General features: G+C 41.8%; 2 protein-coding genes across 3 annotated transcripts in view; one reads left to right on the top strand and one right to left on the bottom strand.

Moving 5' to 3' along the window:
* Positions 1–11,040: 11,040 nt before the first annotated feature.
* On the bottom strand, positions 11,041–26,986 carry Anapc16 (anaphase promoting complex subunit 16). 2 transcript variants are annotated; one of them, XM_077105514.1, is made up of 4 exons: positions 26,961–26,986; positions 20,911–21,077; positions 14,883–14,957; positions 11,041–12,660 (listed from the first exon to the last, which is right to left on the bottom strand). In XM_077105514.1, exons 2-4 carry the CDS (start codon positions 21,050–21,052, stop codon positions 12,545–12,547), a joined length of 333 nt encoding a protein of 110 aa, XP_076961629.1. In that variant the 5' UTR covers positions 21,053–21,077; positions 26,961–26,986; the 3' UTR covers positions 11,041–12,544. The 2 variants fall into 2 exon arrangements, with proteins under 2 accessions (XP_076961629.1, XP_076961628.1); XM_077105513.1 differs by lacking the exon at positions 26,961–26,986 and adding an exon at positions 26,550–26,682.
* The window catches only part of Ascc1 (activating signal cointegrator 1 complex subunit 1), a 94,202-nt gene continuing 93,049 nt past the window's right edge, over positions 26,328–27,480 (top strand). Inside the window, exon 1 of the mRNA XM_077105512.1 lies at positions 26,328–26,484. The gene's annotated coding sequence lies outside the window, so the exon portion shown is untranslated. The remainder of the gene's footprint in view (positions 26,485–27,480) is intronic.

Raw genomic sequence — 27,480 nt, 5'->3', positions numbered from 1 at the left:
GACTGCATTTCTGGCCCCTTAATTAGCATCCTAACCATTGAAAATGAGACTCTGTGCTAACAGGAAGCTCCATGAATAGGGCTCCTTCCACTTTGGTGTTTTAGAGTCTTTTCCCAATTATTGACTGAGCTGCATGCCAGCCCCTGTAAAGAGATTTGACTGGGTACTTCCCTGAGTTGCCCAAACTACAGATGCTCCTCTTGGGGAAGGAGCTTCCAAAAGCAGGTAATGCTGCTACCCCTGGGGTGGCCCTCTCAAGGTGGGGGGCCCCCAAAAGACTTGGATTTTAGTCTTAGATTTTTCTTTCTTTTTTTTTAATATTTATTTTTTAGTTGTAGTTGGACACAACACCTTTATTTCACTTGTTCATTTTGTATGTGGTGCTGAGGATCGAACCCACGTGGGAGGCGAGTGCTCTACTGCTGAGCCACAACTCCAGCACCCCTCCGTCTTAGATTTTTCAACTTGCTGTATGACCAATGCAATTCACTTCCCAACTTGAGACTTCAATACCCTCATTTAAGGAGAGTTGGATTAACGCTTCTGTGTTGAATTGTGTCCCCCTCAAAATTCATATGTTCAAGTCCTAATCCTGGTACTACATAGTGTGAGCTCATTTGGAGATAGGTCTTTTTTGTTTGTTTGTTTTTGGTACCTGGGATTAAACTTAGGGGTGCTTAACCACTGAACCACATCCTTAGCCCTTTTTCATATTTTTATTTAGAGACAGGGTCTCACTGAGTTGTTCAGGGCCTTGCTAAGTTGCTGTGGCTGGCTTTGAACTCACAGTCCTCCTGCCTCAGCTTTCTGAGCCGCTGGGATCACAGGTGTGTGCTACTGTGCTTGGCTGGAGATAGATCTTGACAGAGGTCATCGATGAGGTCAGTAGGGTAGGCTCTGATCCTAATCCAAAAGGACTTTGAATAAAAAGGCAAAATTTGCACAGAGACATGTACAGAGGGAAGACTATGTAAAGGGACATTGGTAGAAGATGGCATCTATAAGCCAAGGAGGGAGGCCAGGGGCAGATCCTTCCCTCACGGTCCTCATAAGGGAGCAACCTGTGGACCTCTTTCTTGGTCACAGACTCCCAACCTTCTGAACTGGGAGGTAAGAAGTTCCTGTCGTTTCAGTCACGTAGTCTGTGATATTATTATTATTATTTTTATTTTTTGGTATGGGGGGTTGAACCCAGGGATGCTTAACCACGGAGCCACATCCCCAGCCCTTTTTTATTTTTTGTTTTGAGACAGGATCCCACTAAGTTGCTTAGGGCCTCACTAAATTGCTGAGGCTGGCCTTGAGTTTGTGCTCCTCCTACTTCAGCCTTCGGAGTCACGGGGGTTACAGGTGTGCACCACTGCACCCAGCTCTTAGGCTGTAGGTTCTTTCTGGCTATCCCAGCCATACCCCGGTGGCTCCCTGCCATCCCACATGGCCTTTCTATTATCTCTTCCCAGTGAGTAAATGACATCATGTGTGGGAAGTGCTTGGCACAATGCCCACATACGGCCCCTTGCTAACCGTGATGAATGTTCTCAGCCACTGGGAACCACTTGTACCTACCCTGAGACCCTGTGTACCAAAATGAGATGTGTGGGTCCCCAGCCCAGTACTCCTCCTCACTCCTGCCTCATTATTGAAGACTTTGCCACCCCACAGCAGCTTTCAAATCTAAAAGCCTTGCAGGGCATGGGCATGGTGGTGCACGCCTGCAATCCCAGTGACATGGAAGGCTGCTGCAGGAGGATTGCAAGCTCCAGGTCAGCCTCAGCAACTTAGTGAGACCCTGTCTCTAAGTAAAATGGAAAAAGGACTATTGTTGCTCAATGGTGGAATGCCCTGGGTTCCATCCTCAATACGGAGTAAAACAACCATAAAAAAACCCGAAAACAAACCAAAGCCCTGAAAGTATTCAGTTGGCATCTTCCTGGGGCCCAACTCTTTTATAATTATTTTTGGAGGTATTGGGGTTTGAACCCCGGGACGCTCTACCACTGATCTATGTCCTCACCTCTTTTTAAATCTTAAGACAGGGTGTCCCTAAGTAGTCCAGGATGGTCTTGAACTTTTGATTCTCCTGCCTCAACCTCGAAGTCACTGTGATTGCAGATGTGCACCACCATGACTGGCCCAGTTCTTTTTCTTTTTTTCTTTATTTGTTTATTGGTTCTTTTTAGTTGTGTATGACAGCAGAATCCATTTTGGTATAATTATGTAAGCATGGAATAGACCTTATTCTAGTTAGAGTCCCGTTCTTATGCATGTCTGTGGTGGTGGGGTTCGCTGTGTTGTTTTCATATATGTACATGGGAGAACAGTCAGATTCATTCCCCTGGCTTTCCGTTGCTTATCCTCCATCCTTTCCCTCCAACCCCCATCGTCTAATCTACTGCATTTCTATTCTTCCCCTTTCACTTCCTTATTGTGAGTTAGCTTCCACCTATCCGAAAATATTTGACCTTTGTTTTTTGGGGACTGGCTCACTTCACTTAGCATGATAGTCTCTACATCCATCCATTTACTGGCAAATGTCATAGTCATTCTTCTTACTGACTGAGTAATATTCCATTTTGTATATATAGCACATTTTCTTTACCCGTTCATCTGTTGAAGGGCACCATAGCTTAGATATTGTGAATTGAGCTGCTATAAATATTGATGTGGCTGTGTCGCTGTAGTGTGCTGATTTTAAGTCCTTTGGGTATAAACCGAGGAGTGGGATAGCTGGGTCAAATAGTGATTCCATTCCAAGTTTTCTGAGGAATCTCCATACTGCTTTCCAGAGTGGTTGCACCAATTTGCAGTTCTTTTTAATGGAGCCACAAAGCCAGCAGGTCTAGAAAGAGACAGAAGAACTCAGGGTGGAAGATTGTTTCTCTGTCCTGGAGTAAGACATTCTTTGCCTGGATGAGCTGGTCCCCAGGGTCTAGAAACCTCTGGGGCTAAGCCTCAGGTTTCCCATTTGCCTGCTGAGGACTGGCTGGCAAGGTCCTGAATCAGTCTTGACCACTGCATGTGTCAGGGGCTTGTCTCTCTGACTGAAGGCACTGCCCCCCTTGCTCCTCCACCCTCCCTTCCAGCTTCTGTTCTCGCTTTCAGGATGAACCGCCCTCTGTGTGGAGAGATGGTATGGGGACAGTGTCCTGTGTTCTGATCCGGGTCCACGGGTCCCTGGGAGCCATAGGGTCCTGTACTAGAGCTGGACTCTGAGGCTGGCCAGAGGGTCTGCTTTCCTTTTCGTTACTGGGAGTCTTGGGGAAGCATTCTCTAGCCTAGGGCATTGAAGAGGGGCCACAGGATGAACCTCAAGTCCTCTCTGGGCAATGACTCTGGTCTGGGATGGTCAAGTCCTAGGTTCTATTCTCATCCATGTGGGTTTGAGAGCTTAGTCGCTCCGGTTTTGTAGAATATTTCAGATTGACTCTGTTTTGGAAACTCTGCAGAGAGTTAAGTGGGGATTGGGAGACTTGAGCGGCCCCCAAGCATGACCTTTTGGTTTGCTAAACAAATGAAATGTCTGTATGGTTTATCTTTAAAACGTGCCCAGAGATTTCTGAGAATAGGGGGGACAGAAAGGGCTTGGAGCAGACTGCAGGCTTTCAGGGCCCAGGGAAGGCAAGAGGAGAAACCATCTGGGGGAAAAACATCTCTCAAAAATGTGTATATGTTTTAGATTTGATCACTCCAGGCTGCCTCTTATCCTGGTTTTTGGCTCAGAGCCCAGAAGGGAGTTTCCTTCAATAATTCTCTCTGAGCTTAGGATGTCTGCCTTTTCCTAAAAGTCAATAAGTAACTACAGAACTGTGAATGCTTAGTTTCCAGACGGCAAAAATCCTGTTCCCCACCTAGAGGTCTGCGCAGATCCCATCTGTGGTCCGACCCCGGGGCTGGAGGAGCCTGCTCTCCAAGTGATTTATTGTGGGTTCTTGGCTTCTTTCTTAGGCATCCCCTGGCTGTTTCAGAGAAGTGCTCTTCTGTTGGAAAGTGGAGCACAGTGAACAAGACTCAGAACAATGTGCTTCTTGCTTCCTTCTCCTGAGACATCTCACCACTCCCCTGTTTACACCCGGCATTCCAGCCACACCAAATGACTTGGAGTTCCACAGCTGTGGCCCTGGCTTTGCACATGCTGTTCCCTGTGCTTGGAACAGTTCCCCTCTCTGCTTGGCTACCTCCCATTCCCTCATCACACTCAAGCCAGGCTCACCTTCTCCAGATAATTGTCCTTGTCCTCTCTCCAGCCTTCAAGCCCTCGTGGCTTCCACAACCACCTGCATCGACTAGGGCCAGGATCATCACATTGTGTGTGTTTCCTGTTTCTGTTTACTTGTCTACTTTTTCCATTAGTCCAAGTGGCTTCAAAATTCAACTATGTGGACTGGGGCTGTAGCTCAGTGGCAGAGCACTTGCCTGGCACCTGTGAGGTACTGGGTTCAATCCTTAGCAGCACATAAAGTTAAACAAATAAAATAAAGGCATGCTGTCCATATCCAACTACAAAAAACAAAACCAAAAAAATAGATAAAAGTAAGAAAAAGCCGGGTGCAGTTTGTACATGCCTGCTTAGCAGCTCAGGAGGCTGAGGCTGATCCCGTGTTCAAAGCCAGCTTCAGCAAAAGCAAGGCTCTAAGCAACTCAGTGAAACCCTGTCTCTAAATAAAACACAAAAGGGCCATGGAGTTCAATCCCTGGTAGGCCCCCCCACACACACAAAAAAAAAAAAAAAAAAAAAAAAAAAGAAAGAAAAATTTGACTACCTGAGAGTCACCCTTGATGTCATCCCTCCCATTCACTTATTGGACCCCAGAATGAGGCTGGGGAGTTTGTATTGTTATTTGACCATGAGACATGGTCAGGTCTGGGACTGCGGCCTTATCTTTTTGTTTTGGGAGTGCTGAGGGGAACCAGGCTGGAGCATGCTAGGTGAGCACTCTACGCTGGACTAGTCTCCAGCCCCGACCTTTTCATTTCGGTCTCCCTGTGTATTTCTTTCTGGCAACCCCTCTCGCTTTCACTTCTCTCCCTCTCTCGCCTAGACCAACAATTTGCTTATGCCCTTGCCATTACCATGCAAAACCTTAACCACCAACTGTTTAGTTTTTCCATTCCCATTGCCAGGCTGCTGGTGGACTGCCCCAAAGATTGTGCTACTGGGATTCATGGATTCTGAGCGCACCAGGCGCTCAATGTGCTTGGTGATCCTTCTGACCCCGGACAACTCCTGCCTCTCACCACAGAGAGAACAGCTTGCCACCTCCTTCGCAGAGAAAACAGAAGCCATCAGATGGCACTCCCCTGACTTCCTGCCGCCTCCCTACACACGCACTCCCGTCAGCGTTATTCCTTTCTTCTCCTTCACTCCAACCAGGGTCTGCACCCCTCTCCTCCCACTTGCCCAGTGACCTTACCCTCAGTCGTCCCCCTTTCTCTCTGACCTCTCCCTCTGGACTCTGGGCTGTCTGGCCCCTCATTTTTGCCACTCTTTCCTGTTAAGGTCTTGCAGGTGTTCTAGATTGGTCCCATATTTCCACCTTCCACTGATTCTCCCACCCACAGCTGAACGGCTCTGCCCCATGACCCCTGCGGTGGCTGAGCTTAAGGCAAGGTCACACAGCCTTCCTGGTAAGATCCAGAGGCCTTCTCTTGGGTGCACCAGATACTACTGTTGGCAGCTTTCTTGAAGTTTCCCTCTGGTTTCTGGGATGCCACCTTCCTTGCGCTCTCTCTGGGACTTTTTGCCAGTTGATTTTCGGAATCCTGCTTCTTTGCCTTCCCCTGTGTGTCAGCATTCCTGGGGAATCCCTCCTTACTGCAATTCTTTTCTCACTTCCTGGGCTTTCCCTCTGGGCAATTCCATCCACACCCTACATTTGGTTGGATAAGCACCTCTGGGCTGGTGAGTCCCGAGCCGAACTTCAGCCCCGTCCACTCTCCTGTACTATAGACCATAGAGCTGACTCCGGGACACCTCCTCGGCCTGCTCCTCTCTCTGGACCCTAACCTCAGTGAATGGCATGACGAGTCCCTCAGTTCCTATCATAAGAAACCTGGGTGTTCTGAGTTCTCCAAGTTCCACCAGCCACCAAGTCCTGTGTAGGACACTTTTGAGTAATTCTCAAATCAAATCCGTCCTCTTGTCTCCACATCTTTTTTTTCTGGCTGGGTCATCCCTCCCTGTATTTCTATGCCAGTGTCCAAGAGACCAGTCATCCGCCATTCCCTCCAACTCAGTTTTCTGAAGTGTAACCGGATTGGCAAGCCCTTTGGTGGCTCCCCACTATCCTCTGGTGAAGTTCAAATTCCTTAGCAAAGTACGTCAAGTCCTAGTCTTGGTCTCATCTCTTGCCCTTACACAGTGTGAATCCACCATGACAAACCACCTGCAGCCTCACGAAAGCACAGTGCCCTCTGCTCACCCCCAGCCTCTGCACACTTCTGCTCACCCTGGGCCTCTGCACACTTCGCCCCATTCCCTGAACTTAGGACGTCCTTGCTTCCCACTCCTGGTTTTTCTTCAGGTCCTTGTCAAACCATGCTCCTTTTAGAAAACCTCCTCTGATCTCTTGCTGAACTGGATTAGTCACCCTTGCTATGGGATTTCATAGTGTCTCATGCTTCCCCTGATCAGAAAAGTTTTTATACTGAAAATTACCTTTTTTTCTTAGTGTTTATGTAAACATGTCTTTTGTCTATCATCTATTTATTTATTTGAGGTGCTGGCCAGGGCCTAACGCATGCCAGGTAAAGTCTCTACCACTGAGCCACATTCTCAGCCTCTCTATTTTTAATTTTGAGACAGGGTCTTGCTAAGTTACCCAGGCTGACCTGGAACTTGTCCTGTCTGTACTTTTTGAGTCACTGGAATTATAGGGATGTGTTACCACACCTGGCTTGGGTCTTGTTTTATAATATATCCTCATGATAAAAAAAAATGTGGCATTTATACACCATGGAGTATTACGCAGTACTAAAAAATGACAAAATCATGGAATTTGCAGGGAAATGGATGGCACTAGAGCAGATTATGCTTAGTGAAGCTAGCCAATCTCTAAAAAACAAATACCAAATGTCTTCTTTGATATAATGAGAGCAACTAAGAACAGAGCAGGAAGAAAGAGCAGGAAGAAATGATTAACATTAAACAGAGACATGAGGTGGGAGGGAAAGGGAAATTGCATGGAAATGGAGGGAGACCCTCAATGTTATACAAAATTACATATAAGAGGTTGTGAGGGGAAGGGAAAATAAACAAGGAGGGAAATGAATTACAGTAGATGGGGTAGAGAGAGAAGATGGGAGGGGAGGGGAGGGGAAGGAGGATAGTAGAGGATAGGAAAGGTAGCAGAATACAATAGTTACTAATAGGGCATTATGTAAAAATGTGGTTGTGTAACCGATGTGATTCTGCAATCTGTATTTGGGGTAAAAATGGGAGTTCATAATCCACTTGAATCTAATGTATGAAATATGATATGTCAAGAGCTTTGTAATATTTTGAACAACCAATAAAAAATACAAAAAAAAATATATCCTCAGCATCTGGCATATGCTAGACACATAGTAAGTGTTCAATAATATCTGCTAAAAGAGTAAAAGACAGGGAGTGGGGCTGTAGCTCAGTGGTGGAGCGCTTGCCTGGCATGTACATGTGTGAGGTACTGGGTTTGATTCTTAGCACCGCATAAAAATAAAATAAAGGCATGCTGTCCATCTATAACTAAAAAAAAAAAAAAAAAAAAAAAAAAAGTAAAGAAAGTAAAAGACATCTGAAAAGTTATACTCCCCTCTCTTTCTTGGGGTAATAAATTGCATGTTGTTACATTACCTACTCTAGACAGCTTATAATAAGGAAATAGGTTAATTTGGGAAAACAAGTCCTCCTAGGTAAACTTGACTGGAGAAATTAAAGCATCTGAGAGGTGGAGACTAGCTTGTGGATGTTGACACATGGCACTAACCCCAGGCCCATGTGCAGGAGCCATGAGGGCAGGGAGCCACAGCATCCTCTGCCTTGGCTCATCACACGATGGTCATGTGAAGCATGGCTGCTCTGGAACAGTCTCCATTTGTCCCACAGCTTCCACCTGTCAGCATAGTAGTAGCATTACAGAAGGCTGCACCTGGGTTATGGTCTTCCCTCTGCCCACTATTATCTGAACTGCCTCAGGCAATACTCCATTATGGATTTAGCACTGGAAATGGTAGTTTTAAAAATAGGGTAAATGCTCATATGTCATCTATTACTTCTTTAACAAATACCTATTATACAGCTGGGTGTAGAAGTCAGCACAGTAGAGTACTCCTCCAGCATGCATGGGGCCCTAGGTTCTATCCCTAGCACTGAAAAACAAACAAAAATGCTTTTATAGGGCTAGGGTTGTGGCTCAGTGGTAGAGCACTTGCCTACATGCATGGGGCACTGGGTTTGATCCTCAGCACTACATAAAAATAAAGATATTGTGTCCACCTAAAAACTAAAAGATAAATATTTTTTTAAAAAACCCTGTTATATACCTACTATGTGCCAGATACTGATCCAGGTACTGGGATCTGGCAGTGAATGAACTGGATCAGGTTGCAACTTCCTGTCTATAAGCAAAGGGGTGAACCAGATAATCTCTCCCAGCTTAAATGTTCTGAGACCCCACTTTGGTCAGATACAAACTTACACATGGAAGGGCTAATGGTAAAATAGCAGGCTCCAGTCTCCCTCCCCCTTCTCCCTTGGTGATATCTCCCTCCCAAACTCAACATTGGGAAAACAGAAAAAGGCTTGGCATCATAAAATGCCTGCAACCAAAGATTTAACTCTCCCCAAGTATTTGTCATTTAATACTTTTATCTCTTTTGTGGAATGAAAGGTTTTGTTTTGGTTAGAACTACAGTTACAAGGAGGCCTGGCAAGATATTTTAGCCAAAGGTAGGTGCATTGGTAAAGGACAAAGCACAGTCTCTCTCAGATTCGCTGGAAAGGGCAGGTCACTCAGGTTCCTCCCTTCTGGGTGATAGGGCTCTCCTGGTCCTATTTCCTTTCCTTTACAGAGGTAAAGGTCTTCAGCCTGAAGGTCCTGAGTCTCTACCACCTCAGTATCTGGTACACTAATTAGGAACAGAGGATTCAAGAGAAAGCCTTGGGTCCTCAGCCTGACTTATAGTTCCAGATGACCATCATTCCAGGTTAATGTCAGGTGTGGGATGGCACTACTGAATTTTTAGGTGGGTGCTGTGGCACACACATGGAGTCCCAGCTACTTGGAGGCTGAGGCTGAGGGAGGAGGATCACTTAAGCCCAGTTCAGAGCCAGTCTGGACAACATGGTAAGACCCTTTATTGAACAAACCCGCCCTCTACAAAACTCTGATCCTTAATGTTGACACTGGATAATTACATGTGATAATTAAATTTTCAATTTTTGACTATATAAAAGTAAATGAGTCAGTAAGTTTACTATTTGTGTCCCACTACTATGAGACAACAGTTATATGGAATTATGTCAGAGTGACATGCATAATTCCTTATCAACAGCAGACTCTGACTTCAGATCCTGAAGTATATGATGAAACAGAGGGCAGATGATTCAAGACACAGCTCCTTTGCTTATTAGCCGTAATACTATATTGATACCTTCTCTGTGCAGATTTCAACTAGTAAGATACTTGCCTCATTCGTTACAGGATTGATGTGAGACTCCAGACAACATATGTGAAAATGCTCTGGAACTGCCAACTGTTTTATGCACAGAAGGCACTGTTACCATCAGCCTCCCAAGGCTGGCTGGCTGTGCAGTCCTTGTTGCTGGCCACCATCTGACCTCTTGCCCTGTCTTGCTCACTCAGGTATCCCTATGAGAACAGCCTCCCAGCACCTAACAATATTTCCCCCGCACTGAACCTTAAGAGGATATGTGGAAAGTAAATTCTTGTCTGCTCCATCACGCTCGAGAGCCCTTCTCATCAAGCACTGGAAGGAAGAAGGGAGGGCAGTGACAAGGCTTATTTTCTCCAGGTAGTTCATTCATTTTACCAATGAATAAGAGGTTTTAGAATTTTTCTTTGTACAAACGTTCTGAGTTGGGTTCAGTGATACAGCATGATGCTTCTCAAAGAATCTCAGCTTTACAGTCTGGCAGACTTGAGTCCACATCTGGACATGGCCAACTTTGGCTGTGCAGCCTTATTCTGAACTTGAAGTTCCTCTTCTATATGAGGGGATACTAGATAGCTTGAAGCATTACTGAAAGGATTATAATTATTGTCTGAGTGACTGGCATCTAAGTGCACAGAAGACAACAGATGAGCCACAGGGCCCATCTTTGAGTTCAAAGCATCATAGAGTTGTGGGTGATGGGACATAAAGACCAAGAGAAGGTACACAGAGGGAGGTACCATATTAAAAAAATAGTGAGGGTCTTGTTCTTGGCGGGACTCGCAAAGGACCTGAATGATCCAGGTGAACACTGAAAGCATTTCAGTTCAACTTTAAGATCTCCATCTCTTTTTTGGACCAGGGATTGAAGCCAGGGGTATTTAACCACTGAGCCAAATCCCCAACTCTTTATATTTTGAGAACAGGGTCTTGCTAAGTTGCTGAGGCTGGCTTTGAACTTGCCGTCCTTCTGCCTACGCCTCCTGAGCTGCTAGGATTACAGGCATGTTCCATTGCACCCTGTAGATCTCCTTAATTGTTAAGGTCATACAAATAAATATCCATCTTAGGAGACATTCTGTAAAAAACTCAAAATACTGCTGGGTTTGGTGGCACATGTGTGTAATCCCAGCAACCTGTGGGCTTAGGAAGGATCACAAGTTGGAGGCCAGCCTTAGAAACTTAGTTAGGCCCTAAGCAACTTAGTGAGACCCTGTCTCAAAATAAAAAAGGCTTGGGATGTAGCTCAGTGTTAAAACACCCCTGGGTTTAATCCTTAGTAACCCCCCCCAAAAAAAAAAGTTCAAATACCAAAGTGTAAAGATTGGATGATGCAGTCTGTCCTGCATAGCTACAAAAATGAAATAATAGTGATTACTTCCCAGGTGTCAATGAAGTTCTGATTTAAAGGTTTATTACAGTGCAAGTTAGTTTTTCCCTAGTTATCAGCAAGATGACTGGTGCTAAGAGTACTGCAGGGAAACAACTGGTTTTATACATGTGTCTTGTTTTGGTTGAGTAAGGTGAAAAGGAGAGCTTGTGGACTGGTCCTTGTGGTTCTCTGATTTGCTTTAGAGTCAAGATTAGTGAGCTGAACTATCAAGCAATTCTGATTTATCCCAGGTTCCTGTATTTCTTCTGCCTGAGTTATGTGACCATGAGTAGGTCTTCATCTTCACTGGGCTTAGACTTTACCAACTGAATGAAATTTACCACCTCCCCATCAGGTAGCATGCATTAAACAAAATTTTGAACTCCTGAAATTAAGGTTAATTGCTCCTGGGATTATATTTTATAATTAAGCAACTCTAAGAAGATCAGGTCTAAGTTGTTAATGAGGAGAAAAGCAAATGCTAAGGCAAAATATGTATACATTGTAATAATAAATGATTCCCTTAATTGTGCAGTGTAGACACTGGGATCCTAAAAAACCCAAAAAAACATTCCCAATCATTCTTCATGGGAGAACAAAAAAACAAAACAAAACTCCACTTCTTAGCCTTCCAGGTTTTCCTCTATCATGGTACAAAAACCTACTCAGATACTGATAAGATAAATTCAGACCCTTCTGCAAAGACAAATATCTCTGAAGCAAAGCAAATCTACCATTTGCTTAGGAGAAATGGTTTTCAGATTCTTGTAAAAAGTAATTTGACCTCTTTTCCCTATCCCAAATCCCTTAGACTCTGAAAGGATAAAACACCAATCTGGAGCTCTTTCAAAGGATTTGCTACAGAATTGCTTGAATCTACCAATGAGCTGAATGGAGGATTTCTGTGTCTAAAAGGATTTTGCTCACTGTTTTATTTTTTACAAGTGTTGCAATATTCAAAAAACGCAATTTTTTTTTTTTTTTTTGCCAGTGTGTCTAGAAAGGGTTAGAAACAAGTAGGATCTATCTACTCAGATGTCTAAAATAGGAAAAAAAAAAAAATTTAAAAATTCCTTATTTGGATAGGTACTGAGTTGAAATCGCATCCATCTGTGAAAAGAAATGTTTAGGTCAGAAAGGTCTAACTATAGATCCTCACCTTGGACTTCACTGGTGAAAATTTCCAGGCACTATATGACAGACAGAAAGCATGCCATGTAGTTGGCTAATTCTGGCACATATCCTACTTGGCGTGTGAAAATTTTATAAATATCTTTTAAACCTAAACCTTCTGGTTCTCTGAAACTGATTGTCTTAATCCGATTCCCAATACTTTTTTAAACAAATAAGCGTTTTCCCTGCAAGATCACATATTTAAGTATTTGTTGGCCATGGACAGATACAGGGAAACCAAGTATGGATGGGAATTAGCAGTTTGGTGATACAGCTGTGAATCTGAGGGGCTGCATAAGCTGTCTCTGTGGCTCTGCTCTGGCTGTGCTCCTCCAGCACATCCCGGCAACATCAACCTGAAGAGGGTGTGAACCCCAGCAGCTGCTCGATGGGTTTGAACCGCCACTCATCAGCCTCCAGCTCTTCTACTAAACCAGCTAGTTTTTCCATCCGAGCAACTTGCTGATCTGTAAAGAGTCAAGGAAATATTACTATACAATAGTGCACTTTCATGACACTGTCACTAATCACCAACATGATGACTGGTTTAAAAATAATTTCTAGTTGGATTTTCCCCCTCAATGTTTCAGTAGTAATGGGGTCTCTTTATGTTGATCAGAAAACTTTTCTTTTTGGTATTGGGGATTGAACCCAGGGAAGATTTACCACTGAGATCCATCCCCAGGTTCTTTTGTTTATTTTTTTAAATTCTGAGGCAGTCTCTCAATAAGTTGCTGAGGCTGGACTCAAACTTGTGATGATCCTGCCCCCGCCTCCCAAGTGGCTGGGATTAAAGGGTGTACCACCAAGAAAACTTTAATCTTAAAAAATAGAAAAAAACCAAGCCGGGCGTGATGGTGCATGCCTGTAATCCCAACCACTTGGGAGGCTGAGGCAGGAGGATTGCCAGTTCACAGCCAGCTTCAGCAATGGCAAGCAACTCAGTGAGACCCTGTCTCTAAATAAAAAAATACAAAATAGGGCTGGGGATGTGGCTCAGTGGCATTTTTTCTTCTTGTAGATGTTATGCTAAGGATCATACACTCTCACCTCGCTTCTTCATCCCACACCATAAGCAGCCTCAGTGACCAAGTTACTTATTCTATTCATTCTCTAAAAAGTTTTTTTTTTTTTTTTTTTAATAATGTTAAAAGTTATTTTTCAATACAATCGTCACAGGCCTGGAGATAGGGCTCAGTGGTAGAGTGCTGGCCTAGCATGTCCTTGTGCCTGTGCCAGTGCCAGGTCCTGCGTTCTAGCCCTAGTACTATGAAAAACAAAACAAAAAAATCCCCTCAAAACCAATCATCACATTTTCAGTATGTGCTCTTGTTTTGCAGTACTGGGGAAGAACCTAGGGGTGTTTTTACCATTGAGCTATATATATTATCCCCAGACTTTTTTTTTTTTATTCATGTATCCGTAATTTTAGGTGGACACATTATTTTGTTTTTATGTGGTGCTGAGGATCGAACCCAGTGTCTCATGCATGCTAGGCGAGCGCGCTACCACTGAGCCATAACCCTAGCCCTCCTCAGACCTTTTTTTTTTTTTAAAGTATTTATTTTTTAGTTGTAGTTGAACACAATACTATTTTATTTATTTATTTTCATGTGGTGCTGAGGATCGAACCCAGAGCCTCACACATGCTAGGTGAGCACTCTACTGCTGAGCCACAACCCCAGCCCCTCCCCAGACCTTTTTGCTTTTACGTTTTTGAGTAGGGTTCATGCTAAGTTGCTGAGGCTGGCCTCAATCCTATGATCCTCCTGTCTCAGTCTCTCAAGGAGCTGGGATTATCATCAAGTGCCACTATGCTCAGCTGTGCCCTGTTCTTTGCTGTTTTGTGGTGCTAGGGATTGAACCCAAGACCTCATTCATGCTAGGTGAGTGCTCTGCCACTGAACTATATCCCTAACCCTGTTTTTTCTTTTTCTTTCTTTTTTTTTGTGGAACTAGGGATTGAACCTGGGTATGCTTTAACACTCAATTCTTTTTATTTTTTTAATTTTTTTCTCAGTTCTTTTTATTTTTTAAATTTCAGCCAGGGTCTGCTAAGTTTTGCCAAGGCTGGCCTGAAACTTCTGATCCTTTTGCCTTCGCCTCCTAAATAGCTGGGAATACAGGTACAGTGCTCTGCCTTGCTCTATTCTTTAAAAAAAAAAAAAGGTACTCATCCTCTATGCCATAGTGATTCAGTTCTGGAGGGAGGGACAACTATGGCTTTCTTCCCTATGTAATGCTTTCCATGGAGAAATGGTCTGGTGGGGGAATAGTCCTTGATGTTTAATGAAGGCTTAGTGAGGCAGGACGGGGCAGAAATCATACTATACGGGTATCAGAGTCCAGGTAGACCATGAGGTACACATAAATGCTTGAAGGTGAAGAGGGTAACCATGGAGGACAACAGTAAAAGGTTTCAGAAAGGAAAGGGAAAGGCAACACAAGAGCAGCAGGAAGCACTGACTTCCCTAGAGAACCAACCCCTCCGACTTCAATTTCAAGTTTCAATGGGACATTCTGTCTGACAACTAAGACACCTTGAAATGTTCTTTCATTTAGAAAGTCCACTTAAATAATTTTTTCTGTTTGGGAGTTTTGTTACAGCATACTGACTTTTAAGAATCTGCCTCCCTCACCCTCCGTAAATTTATTCTCATAGTCAAATACATGATACTCGCGTGCTTACCATGTTTCACCTGTTTGAGCGTGGATGCCACTTGATAACTGAAAACAGATTCACAAAGGAATCTCTCAGAGCCATCTACAAATAAAAGAGGAAATGGTTTTAGTCTGCTCTAAGGGTTTTATGGCTTTTGATGAACCAAGTAAACCTGTCCATTCTTTTCTCTGCTTTTACATTCGAGGTCTAGTTTTCAGGGTTAACAAAGAGGATTTGTGTTTCATTTAGAACTAACACTGCTCTGTTATAAAAGCTACTTCTTCTATACCTAGGATGCTAAAATAGTCCCTCTACTTGTTTAAGAGTTTAAAAATAGTATTAAAAAAAACAAAAACAAGAAACCTCAGTGTGATGTCCTAGTCAACATTTCCCTCCTCCCAACCTGAAAGTTTCTTAATGTTCTCTTCTGTACACCAGGCAAACACTGCAGCTGACACATTTGGCCATGTGGCACCCGTGCTATCAAAATACAAAGTTTCACCCAAACTCCAAATCATTTTCATTCTAAAAAACAAAGCTGAGGGAAAAATCTTTGTTGATTTTTAATATATCAAATTACATCAAAACACTGCTGGGAATTTTCATTCTGTAAACACAAATTGTAACCTTGATTTTCCAACTGAACCAGAACACTGTAATTTGGATGACGATAAGAGTGTGGTGCAAGTTCAGAACCTAGAACTGTACTGGTGCCAAGAACTGCCAATGAGGAGGTGGCTAACTTGCTTACCACAGTATTTGGAAGATGATTGGGAAACATTGGTAGTTCATGATATTCCTTGTGGCAAAGGCTGATAATTGGAAAGAGAGGGCACTGCTGTCTTTTTCAATGCAGTAGTACGTGCCAGCACTACTAGATGTCAACCATTCACCCATCAATCACGAACTGGTTGTGCAGGTCAGATATTAAGTGACAAGGAGAGAGGACGAACACATATTTTAGCCTTATGCTGATTATCACACAGGCAAACCTTTGCAGAAGTCATGGTATCAAGGAGAAAAACTACAGATATTGTCTCCATATAGCTTGAACACACAACTAGGAGGGCTTTCTTCCAATGCTACTTCCAAACTGATGCCAAAAAAAAGAAAGAAATGAGAGTATAATTCTTAGGATGTACACTATCTTCAGAGAGTTACATTCTGCAAATTCACATATTGTATAATATATAGAATACAATTCCTTCCCCTCCCTCTGCACGTCTCTGGCCGAATGTAAATCATTTGTGAGTAGATTGCCTAAATTAAACAGAGCAATTTTTTTTTCATTTTAATTGACTGAATATTATGATGAATATCCTTATTTATTTATCCTTATTTTTTGGTGCTGGGGATTCATGCTTACTAAGCAGATGTTCTACCACGGAGCTACACTCCTGCCCTGGACTATCCAGTTTAAAGATCTAGGCATGCTGACGACATCACTGAGTTGATTTTTTTTTTCTTCTTCTCCTGAAGATAAGAGCACTTGGCGGCACATACAGTGCCTAACTACGAATTCCACTATGGGAAGAGGAACTGTTGTGAACATTTGATATCAATGATGCAATTTGTTTTTAAAATTTTATTTTGTAGGGGCTGGGATTGTGGCTCAGCAGTAGAGCGCTCGCCTAGCACGGGCGGGACCTGGGTTCGATTCTCAGCACCACATAAAAAAATAAAGGCACCGTGTTGTGTCCATCTACACAAAAGATTCTCTCTCTCTCTCTCTCCTTTAAAAAAATTTTTTTTGTAGTTGTAGATGGACAGAATGCCTTTGTCTATTTTTATGTGGTGCTGAGGATCGAACCCAGTGCCTCATACATGCTAGGCAAGTGCCCTGCTGCGGAGCTCTAGCCCCAGCCCTGCAATTTTTTTTTAAAAAATAATTAATATTTTCTTTTTCTTCTGTGTCACCCCCTTTAATTTTTTCCCCGGTGGTATTGGAGATTGAACCCAGGGGTGCTCTACACCAAGCTATATCCCTAGCCATAGTACTTTTAAAATTTCGAGACAGGGTCTTGCTAAATTGCACAGGCTGGCTTAGGAACTTGCAGTCCTCCAGCCTCAGCTTCCCAAGTCACTGGGATTACAGGTATGTACCAGTTACCAGTACACCCGGGTTCAAGTTTTATTTTAAAAAGAGCAAAGAAAGTAGAACTTACTTCCCAGGTGATTTGATCTTGAACTTTAGGGTCTCTCATAAGGTAGTGGGAATTACCAGGTGTAAGAATCAAGCCAACATGTGTACAGAAGCTCTTGGAAGTGCTACCTCCCACTTGTGTTTAATCATAGATGTTATTAGGATAAAATGCTTATAACATTTGCATATTTTCCTTGGTAATAAATTTCAAAGCAAAAAGATATAAGCTTATCTTTCAGAATGGTACTTACATATCACTCTGCCATATTAAATGCCTATGAAACACACTTCTGTTGATCTGCAGCTCTATATTAACCAAAGTCCACTGCTTCTTAGCCATATCCCATTAGATGTGCTATCTGTACCAATCTAAAGCTTGGAATTTCTCCAGAGAGGAGACAGCCTGGGGAAATCTGTCTTCCATTTAGAAACTGTTATCAAACCCTTTGTAAAACACCAAGTAGCAAATACATCTGCTTTTCTCTTCATGGACAAGCAGAGGTTATAAATAGTGAGAAGTTCTGTAAATTACCCAAGTCTAATACTATATCACTAATTCCAATAAATATGATGCTAACAAATTCATTTAAAAGAATATTACCTCACCAGAAGGAAATTAGACAATGCTAGGCAGTTTATATTTCAGTGGCCAACAAAGTCACTAAAATACAGCCACTTCTGGACCGGAAAGCAGTCTTTAATTTGCTAATAATTGGGTTAGGTTATTATTAGCCACCCTGCTCATGCAGGGTGTATGTTATCAGAGAGCTGATGCTCCAAAAAAAGTTAATTTCCAAGGTTAACTACAGGTCATTTGAATTTATTATTATAGACTTGGGGGAATGAAATGGCAAACTGAACTTAAAGAGTGTGAACAGTGGGCTGGAGTTGTGGCTCAGTGGTAGAGCGCTTGCTTGGCATGCCTGAGGCCCTGGGTTTGAGCCTCGGCACCGCATATAAATACATAAAATAAAATAAAATAAAGGATCCATTGACAACTAAAAAATATTAAAAAAAATTATAAACATATAAGCATCTGATCTCATCTCCTAACTACTTTTGTTCCTTACTCTCTACAGGCAATCTTTACTATTTTATTTTTCTAAAATTTTAAGAATGGTTTCCTGCATGAATGTTAGATTAACTGCAAAATAATATTATCTATAAACATGATAGAAATGCTTCAAAATCTAACATGCTAACCAGTCCACACTTAGAAGTACTATACTGGAAGATGTACAAACGTTATATGTACATAGCTTATGTTTTATGTAAGAGATTCAAGTATCTGCTATTTTAGAATACACAGTGGTGGGGTGTATTAAGTGGGAGGTAGGGAGGAGGTGTGTTGTGGGTGTGGGAGTGGGGTGCCAGTGGTCCTTGAACAAATCTCCTGTGGATTCTGAGAGATGAATGTACTCTTTAATTTACTATGCTTGAATTGGCCCAGATAGTTTAGGGATTGCCCTTTGGTTTTTTGATTTTTTTGTACCAGGAATTGAACCCAGGGGTGCTTAACCACTGAGCAATATCCGCAACCCTTTTAAAAACTTTTTGAGACAGGTTTGCTAAGTTGCTTAGGGCCTTGCTAAGTTGCTGGGGCTGGTTTTGACTTGTGATCTTCTTGCCTCAGCCTTCCCAGGCAATGGGATTACAGGCATGCACCACTGTGCCTGGTTCTGATATTTAAGTCTGTTTTAAAATGTAAACAGCTTTAAGATTAGTGGTGTAATGTAAAAGCTAAGAAGAACCACAACTGCATCGTGAGTTTGGCCTAAATTAAAAGAACCCAACACAAGCTGGGCATGGTGGCACATACCTATAATTCCAGCAACTCAGGAGGCTGAAATAGGATTGCAAGTTTGAGGCCAGTCTCAGTAACTAAGTGAGGCCCTAAACAATTTAGTGAGACCCTCCTTGTCTCAAAGTACAAAACAAAAGTGCTGGGGATGTACCCGCTCACTGGTCAAGCCTCTGAGTTCAACCCCCTTAATCCAAAACACACAAACAAACAAACATACAAAGAAAGAAAACAAAACCCAACCTATTCCTCTACAAAGCAGTAAGAATGGATAGATCTATAACTTGTTAAAATAACATTCAGACTAAGCTCAGCAGCTTTTCTTCTTTAATGTTTCCACATAATCTGGTGCATGCTGATAGCTTTGAAACTATGGAGCTACCTCCTGTATTAAAATTCCTCTTGTAGGTAGAATTTAAATGACTTTAAGATGATCTTAAGAGTGCTATTTTTAAGCACTGACTTATCTTCTACTATTATAGAACTGATTTAGCAACTTAAGAACCTTCAACTTTTTGTTTTGTGAGAAATTCCTTGAATACCACATCTGATTGGCCCCTCCAATCAGACTGGTGATACTACATTGAGTATTTCTTTTTGTGGTGGTCCTGAGGATTAAATCCAGGGCTTTGCATATGCTAAGCCAGCCCTCTACCACTTAGTCACATCCCCAGCTCTTCCTATTTCATTTGAGATGGAGTCTTGCTAACTTGTTCAGGCTGACCTTGAACTTGTGATCCTCCTGCCTCAGCCCCTGAGTAGCAAGGATTACAGGTGCTCAGGTCCTAACATAACACAAATGAAGATGATGAAAAGGCAAGAGCCTAAGTACACTCACCTCACCATATGCATGGCCTGGTCAGGTCACTTATTTCACTACTGATCAGAACCTTAACAAGTCTAGATAGCCTAATGCTCCTGGAGTCTTCCCATATTTTCCTGTCATAAATGATTCTTCTGTTTGCTCTGACTTGCTGGGGATATAGCTCAGCAGTAGAGTGCCTTCCTGGCATGTGCAAAGCCTCTTCCCTAGCACCATAAAAAAACAAAGAATCAGCTATAGTGTTTTGCCTGGTTTAATCCAAAACTTTGCTTTTTATCACTTCTGATATAAATGAATAAAGAACCCCCTTCAAACTGGCTCCTGACTATAGTTTGTTTCAGAGACATTCCAAGGTTAACTTAAAATATATTTTTATAAATATGCAAGATTTAGAGCAAAAAAGATCAACATATAATTAAGCACCAAATTGCTTGACTCAAGTAGATTTTGAGTTCTTAGTAGGTTGTTTGCCAATGTTTTTTAAAATATGGTGAGAAGATTACCTTCAAGGAAAGGCTCTAAATGTTGGTCAAAAATGTGCTAGACTAATTCGGAATCTCTAAAATTGGCCTAGCAAAGTGCATTTTAAATAAGCTCCATGGGGGAATTTTAAGTTCCCTATGAAGAATTATTAGTCTTGATCCTAAAGTGATGGAAATCTCAAGAATTCCAGTTACCCATGCTGATTCATGATTACTGTGTCCTTATCTTGACAAGCCAGTTTGCAAATGTGAGCTGAATAAGATGGAGGATGACTGCACGCAAATCTGTCTCTGGTTGTAGAAAAACTACACTGCAGTATCCTACAGTGGGACAGGGAAGCCACCTTCACCTAAGAGTAGTGTATCAGTTTTTATTTTGTCTCAGAACCTCTCTGGTATGGCTAATCTATCTGTAGATTAATTACACTAGGAAAAAAATATATATACCTAACTTACTAACAATAGGGAAGAGGACAGGGGTCAAGATAAAGCAAACTGGAGCGGGAGATTGAGAATTCCTGGCTTCCCTGCTGACTCTGCTTCTAACAGGACCAAATCATTTAATGTTTTTGGATTTAAAGAACTCTAGATGACCTCCCTGCTTTCCAAAGTCCTTTTCAGCATCAAATTCTGATTCTGGAACAAGATTTGTGTTGGAAGATATTACTTTGGGATGTGGACAAGAGATGAAATGTGGAGCTGAAATCAGAGCAGATTCATTTCTAATCCACTTAATAGCTTCTTTCCAATTAATATTCATTGCAGGTCTGAATCCAATTATTCAGCAAAAAGCAGCATGAGATCACCTTCTAACACCTCTCCAGCTCCTTTGGGGTAGGTGAAAAGGGTTTTCCGTGGTGGGGCAAGGTCTGAGACACTGAAACCTGATGCAGTAACAGAACTTCCACTGACCCCACCAGCTGAGGAGGAGGATGAAGAGGCTGCCATTTCCTCTAGTAGAATTTTCACTTCACTGAAGAGAAAGAAAAACAGCAATTGACAAGTTTATGGATGTGAGACCGACAACATTCCACTCTAACTGCCACAAGGACCAGCATATAATTTTGTAAAGAATTAGCTCTCCTTTTTTTCTATCCTCTTTACTTCCAACAACCTTTTATTGAAACCTCAGACCAAAATGTCATGCAGGTTTTGAAGTAAAAAATATGCTTAAGAATAGTCTGTCTACTAAAACAATTACTTCCTATCATTAGCAAACTGTTTATGTCATTTGAGATTGACTGAAGGTAATTTATAAATTAAGAAGGGGTAGTATGGCAGTGCCAAGGCAAAAATGTGACTGAGCAAATAAATTATGAGGTTAAAATAATCATCTTCCATAGGACAGTTTGTCTTGGATACATCCTGACCAAGCCACACCAAGAAATTCACTCATAAAATTTTCCAAATAAGATTCCAGAAAACACTGTGTACTGTTCCCAGGGAAGGGAAATTGGTTAGGAAATACACATTGGCACTTTCATCAAAATTAAAAAAAAAAAACAAAAAAAAACCTTTTAATCCAAATGTAATACCTGAATTTATCACTTGGTGGCGTCCCAAAACTAGAACAAAATAGCTCAGAAAATGATCCTGGAAATCCTGGCCCTTATGACCATAGCAGCTGTGCATTTTAATCCTATGTCTCATCAGAAAATTCAAATGAAGCCAGGTGTGGTGACACACACCTGTGATCCTAGCTAGTCAGAAGGCTGATCCCAAGTTCAAGGCCAGCATGGGCAACCTGGCAAGACGCTGTCTCAAAATAAAATAAAAAGGGTTGGGGGAGATTGCTCAGTGACTGAAGTACTCTCTGGGCATGTGTGAAGTCCTGAGTTCAATCCCCTTCCACTCCCCCTCCATCCAAATGTAAATGGGGTACTTTGTACTAAATACATGGCTTCCTAAAAATGTTCAAAATGAGGGCTGGGGTTGTGGCTCAGTGGTAGAGCACTTACCGGGTTTGATTCTCAGCACCACATATAAATAAACAAAAATAAAGGTCCACCGACAACTAAAATATAAAAGCAACAAATATTCAGAACAAGAACTCTTTGCACAGAAGCTTGTGCCATTTTAACAAAGATTCTAAAGTGTATTCTTTCTATTTATTTATTTTGTGATACTGGTGATTGACCTTAAAGTGTAAACTTTCTAAAAAAGATCTAGCACCATACTAATAGAAATTTCTGCTGTAATGGAAATGTTCTAATGTTCTATTGCTGCACTGTTCTGTGTGGTAGCCACCAGCCTCACATGTTGTGGCTATAAATTAAGTGTGGCTGAAAATTATATTTTCAATGTTAACTAAAATTTCAACATAGCCACAGGCCAGTGGCGTTCTAGTATTTAATTAAAAAATGATTTTAGCCAGGTGTGGTGGTATGTGCCTGTAGTCCCAGCTACTCTGAGACCAGGGAATTGAGAGTTCCAGGCCAGCCTGGAAGACCTTATGTAGCAAGACCTTATTTCAAAAAAAGGAAAAAAAAAAAAAGATTAATAACAATGAAAATTAAAATAATGGGGGGGATCCTAGCTCAAAAAATAAAAACAAACAACAAAAATTCATAAACAACTCGGCTATTGGTGGACTTTCTTTTTAAATGTTAATTTTTTAGTTATAGTTGGACATAATATCTTACATTCTGACAGCCACAACCCCAGCCCGATTTTTTTTTTTTTTGAGTAGTTGGGATTGAACCCAGGGCTTTACACATGCTAGGCAAGTATCTACCACTGAGTTACATCCTTAACCCTTTTTAAGATTTATTTTGTGACAGGCTCTTGCTAAGTTGCCCAGGCTGGTCTTGAACTTGAAATCTTCTTAATATGGCCTCCTGAGTAGCTAGGATTACAGGAATGCACCACAGTGCATGGCATGGTTAATTTTACATTATGTGAACTTTAGCCCAATTAAAAAAAAAAAAAAAGACTCAAAAAAGATTTAAAACATGAATTTCCTATGCAATGGTCAGAGAGAATTTAGTTGAAAGCCAGGGGGAAGCAGCTCAGTAACAGATCAGTAATAGACTGCTTGTCTAACATGTACAGGCCCTGAGTTCAAGCCACAGTATGTGTGTGTGTGGGGGGGGGTGTAGAATTTTAGTTGAATATTTCTTCATTGACTTTTTTCTTACTAATTGTAAAAAGAATGGGATTGTAGCTCAGTGGTCAAGTGCATGTTTAGAAAGCTTGAAGCTCCTGGGTTCAAACCTCAGCACTTATAATAGAAAAAAAATGAGAGAATGCTATGTTGCTATAAATTCTATCTGTATAAAACATCCAGCTTCCTAGTAAGGAAAACAATATACTCTGTCTGATATATTGGCTGTTTCCTTAATTTTATGATGATGATTTAAGGCTGTCAGAGAAGCAGAGCTTAGTTTCTAAGTGTATGTCTACAATACTGATTCATGCTGCAGGAGAATATGAGAATAGTAAGGCTACTGCTATAATTAGACCGTCAGCCTATTAAAATGTAAACTGATTAATGATTTTTTATTTTTAATATTGTTACTAGATTACTTTTAAATTTTTTTCTGTGTTTGATAATTTTTCACATTCACATCCATAAAGCCAACAACTTTCCAAGTTAGATACATATCCAATCCTTTGGACCATAATGGGTCAAAATATAGCTTAATAAGTTTTTAAATGCTTTTTGAAAAGAACTTAAGCAGTAATGGACCAGTCCAAATCTCTAAATGGATTCCTGGAGGGATTCAAATAAAGCACAAAGACAACTTAGCCACCTTTTGGAGAGTAGCTTAGTCTTTGTTTCCTATCTGTTCAGAGTAGAACCCACTGTGAACTGTTTATATATCTCACCTAAGATTTAAAATTGTAAATCTTTTTCCTCCCCTGATAAATGCTCTGTTCAGTTGAAAATCTTTATATTTTGAGATCAGCTGCTCAGCACACACCTAAGTAACTGCTAGAGTGAGGCCAGCTTCAAAAGCTAGACACAGTGTGACTTCTAAACTGAATATAATCAAAGGGACTTCCTCTTTATCCTTTTTTATTTCAGTTTCTTAGAACTACTATCATTTCATACACAAGAGTATCAGGGTTGAAAAATAAGGCATAGAATTAGCACAAGGTTAACTTTAAATAAGCAGTTTTCTGCTGAGGTGGAAAGATACACCTAAGCAATTTCTAGTTCTAAAGATATAGTTTGTGTGTGTGTGTGAGAGAGAGAGAGAGAGCTCTTGGTGCGAGCTGGAGATTGCAGGACCCCATGCATACTAGGCAAGTGTTCTACCACTGACATGCATCCCCAGTCCTAAGTAAAATTTTGTTTTTGGTGCTGGGGATGAACTTACAGACCTGCATATTCTAAACATATTTTCTACCACTGGGTTACATCCTCAGTTCCTAGGTTGTTTTGAAGGCCATCAGCAAGTCATAAATGGAAGTTAAACTAACAATAAATCCTGGATTATAACTGCTCTCTAAGGGCAGGCATTAACTAATCTGTCTGAATCAACATAATGTGTGGCCTAATAAGTGGTTGCTCATTTAAGTAAACATTTGGGGAATGAATTAAATATTTCACAGGAAACACAGATTCCTTAAAGATCATCTAATCCAATTTCCTCTTTTTATAGCTGATACAATGAAGCACAGAGACATTGCAGCTTATCTGCTGTAACATTTTTGAAGCAACAGCTTTTTAATATATCATGTTTCATGTGGAAAGCAAACTTAGCATAGTGGTTAAGAATTGACCATGATGCCACTCTGTCTTTTTTTTCTCTTTTATAGTACTGGGGATTGAACCCAGGGCTTCATGCATGCTACGCAAGCACTTTCTCACTGAGTTACATCCCAATCTCATGTCTTGGTTTTGCTAAGTACTTGCATGACTCTGGACAAATCACTTAAAATTTTTTTTTTTTTTTAAATTTCTCAGTTGTTTCAGTAGTAGTGTGGAACAATAATGGTATAGAGATGTTGAAATTAATAATATGTAAAGCAACTGGAATGGTTTCAGGCTTAGTAAACAAATAAATATTAGCTATCAAAAAATTATTAATAGATATTTGCTCTTGAATCTTTTTTTTTTTTTTTTTGATACTGGGGATTGAACCCAGGGACACTCAACCAATAAGCTACATCCCATCCTTTTTTATATTTTATTTAGAGTCAGGGTCTTGCTAAATTTCTTAGGGCCTTGTTAAGTTGCTGAGACTTGTCTTTGTAGTCTCAATTCTCCTGCCTCAGACTCCAGAGCTGCTGGGTTTCTTCTCCTGGATCATTTTTTTTTTCCTACTTAGTTACCAGTTGTTCATACTGTATATTATGTACCAACATATTTATGGGAAAAGTTTTATTTCTCTCCATCTGATACAGACATAGCTAGATCAGAAAGAGGAACAATGTCTTCTATTATGCATATGACATACTTCACTACTGAGTTACACCCCCAGTCCTTTCATTTTAAGATTCATGATCTTAGGAAGAAGTCTGTGATTTGGAAACTAGGTAAAGTACTGTCTTTTTAACCTCAAGACCTGGTACAGAATCTCTATCATTGCGTTTTCTGGATGAATGATTTATAAATAACGTAATTATTTACAAATTACAGAACAAGGGCCAGAAGTTCAGCAAACATTATGCAGGGGGCACAGAAGCTTGATGTCATGAGGGCTGGCCCATTATGTTTTCTTTTTCCTTTTTGTGCAGATATATTTACTCTATCTTCCACTAGGCTGCCAGGCCCACAAAGGGTGTTCTGTAAGACTTTGCTGAATAAATTTTGACGACGAAGTATCCTGGGACTTGGCCCTATACCGGAAGCTGGGGCTACTAGCAGTATAAATCCTCATAGGAAAGCAATGACATTTTGGGAGACACAGTACAGCATGATTAAACATTCACTTTTAGGTAAGACTAGGATGACCTCAAGTTCATAAACTACGTTTTCTTGCAGAAATATGCCTATTTTCTTAAAAAAGATCCTTCCTTAAAAAAAAAAACTCATCAATAGGTGAAAAAAGTTCCTGTTGTAATTCAAAGGCAAATTACGACAAACAATCGTCAAATTCATCAACAAAACGTTCTACTGTATTCCACTTAAAACAGTTTGATTACGATACAAACCAAATAAATGCTACAGCGATAGCTGGGTGGAGTGGAGAGAGAGGGGGTGGAAAGGGGAGGGGTCAGAACTTCAGCGGTTCCCAAGCTAACTCCAAGCCAAGCTTCCCGTCCAGCTGAGTCCCAAAGAAGCAACGCCAAGCGACTGCCTCACTACGCAGGCGCCACTATTCCGGGCGCATGCGCATCTCGTTCTCGGCCTGGGAGAAATTTCCTTTTCCACGCCCGCTGCGGCAGTCTCCTGTCTCCTCCCATCTTCTCCATTTTTCTAGTCCGTGCAGGTAGGAACCAAGTTAACTCCCTTCCCCTCAAGCTCCCGAAGGCCCTTGAACCTTTGGCTACTTACCTCAGAGGCCTTAGCACTTTCCCCTTCAACCCCGCCCCCCAGGCCAGCCAGAAAGGCCGCGCTCACAACGACGAGACGGCGGCGTGCTCGCGCCCACGCAGAGGGAGCCCGCGGCGGCGTGCGCGCGCCCGCGCGGCAGTGGGCGTGGCCGGGGCGGAGAGAAGCCGAGAACAAGCTTCCTGAGATCACTTCCGGGTCTTTAACCCGAGCACTAATTTCTTCCTTCGGTTTGGCACACTTGTTCTTTTTGGTTTCTTTTTATGATTCTGGCCTTCAGCTCCCCCCAACGGTATTGCAGAAGGATCGTGTTTCCCTCTTCCTCTCCAAACCTCCATTTCCCCTCTTTCTTCTAAGCAGTTACGTAGCCCAAGGCTGATACAGGAAAGGTAGATGCCAAGTTTGCAGTCTCACCTGTCTCTTCCTCCAGAGCTCAGGATCTGAGGGTCCGACCTCTGTGGAGAACTCATTTTGTGTGTGTGTGTGTGTGTGTGTGTGTGTGTGTGTCGTGTGGAGGAGAGTCCTAGGGGAATACAGAAGTCCTAGGGGAATACAGTGTAATATCAGTGGACTATTGCTACTTATGTACCCTCCACCTCCATCCAATTAGATTTACTTTATGTGTTATTTCTCAAGACAAAACCTCTGCTTGTCTCTGTAAACAGACTGCCAATTAAAGAGACTTGCTGAGGGTTGGGCTGAGCATTAGTGTGTTTAATAAGGATTATGAATATTCTTTGGAACTCTTGAAGTTTTGGGGCTTCAAGACTATCAGAACTAAATGGCGGGGGTGGGGGTGGGGGTGGGGGAGGAGATCATCCAAGCTATATGTGGTAGGGACACTGTTTGAACTTCACCATAGCTAGCTCATAAGGGACCTCTGTTTCTGAAATTATTATTATTTTTTTCTGGTGTTGGGGATGGAACCCATGGC

Source organism: Callospermophilus lateralis, chromosome 15 (genome assembly GCF_048772815.1).
Source record: "Callospermophilus lateralis isolate mCalLat2 chromosome 15, mCalLat2.hap1, whole genome shotgun sequence".
Classification (NCBI taxonomy): domain Eukaryota; kingdom Metazoa; phylum Chordata; class Mammalia; order Rodentia; family Sciuridae; genus Callospermophilus; species Callospermophilus lateralis.
This window is presented reverse-complemented; position numbering and strand designations above follow the sequence as displayed.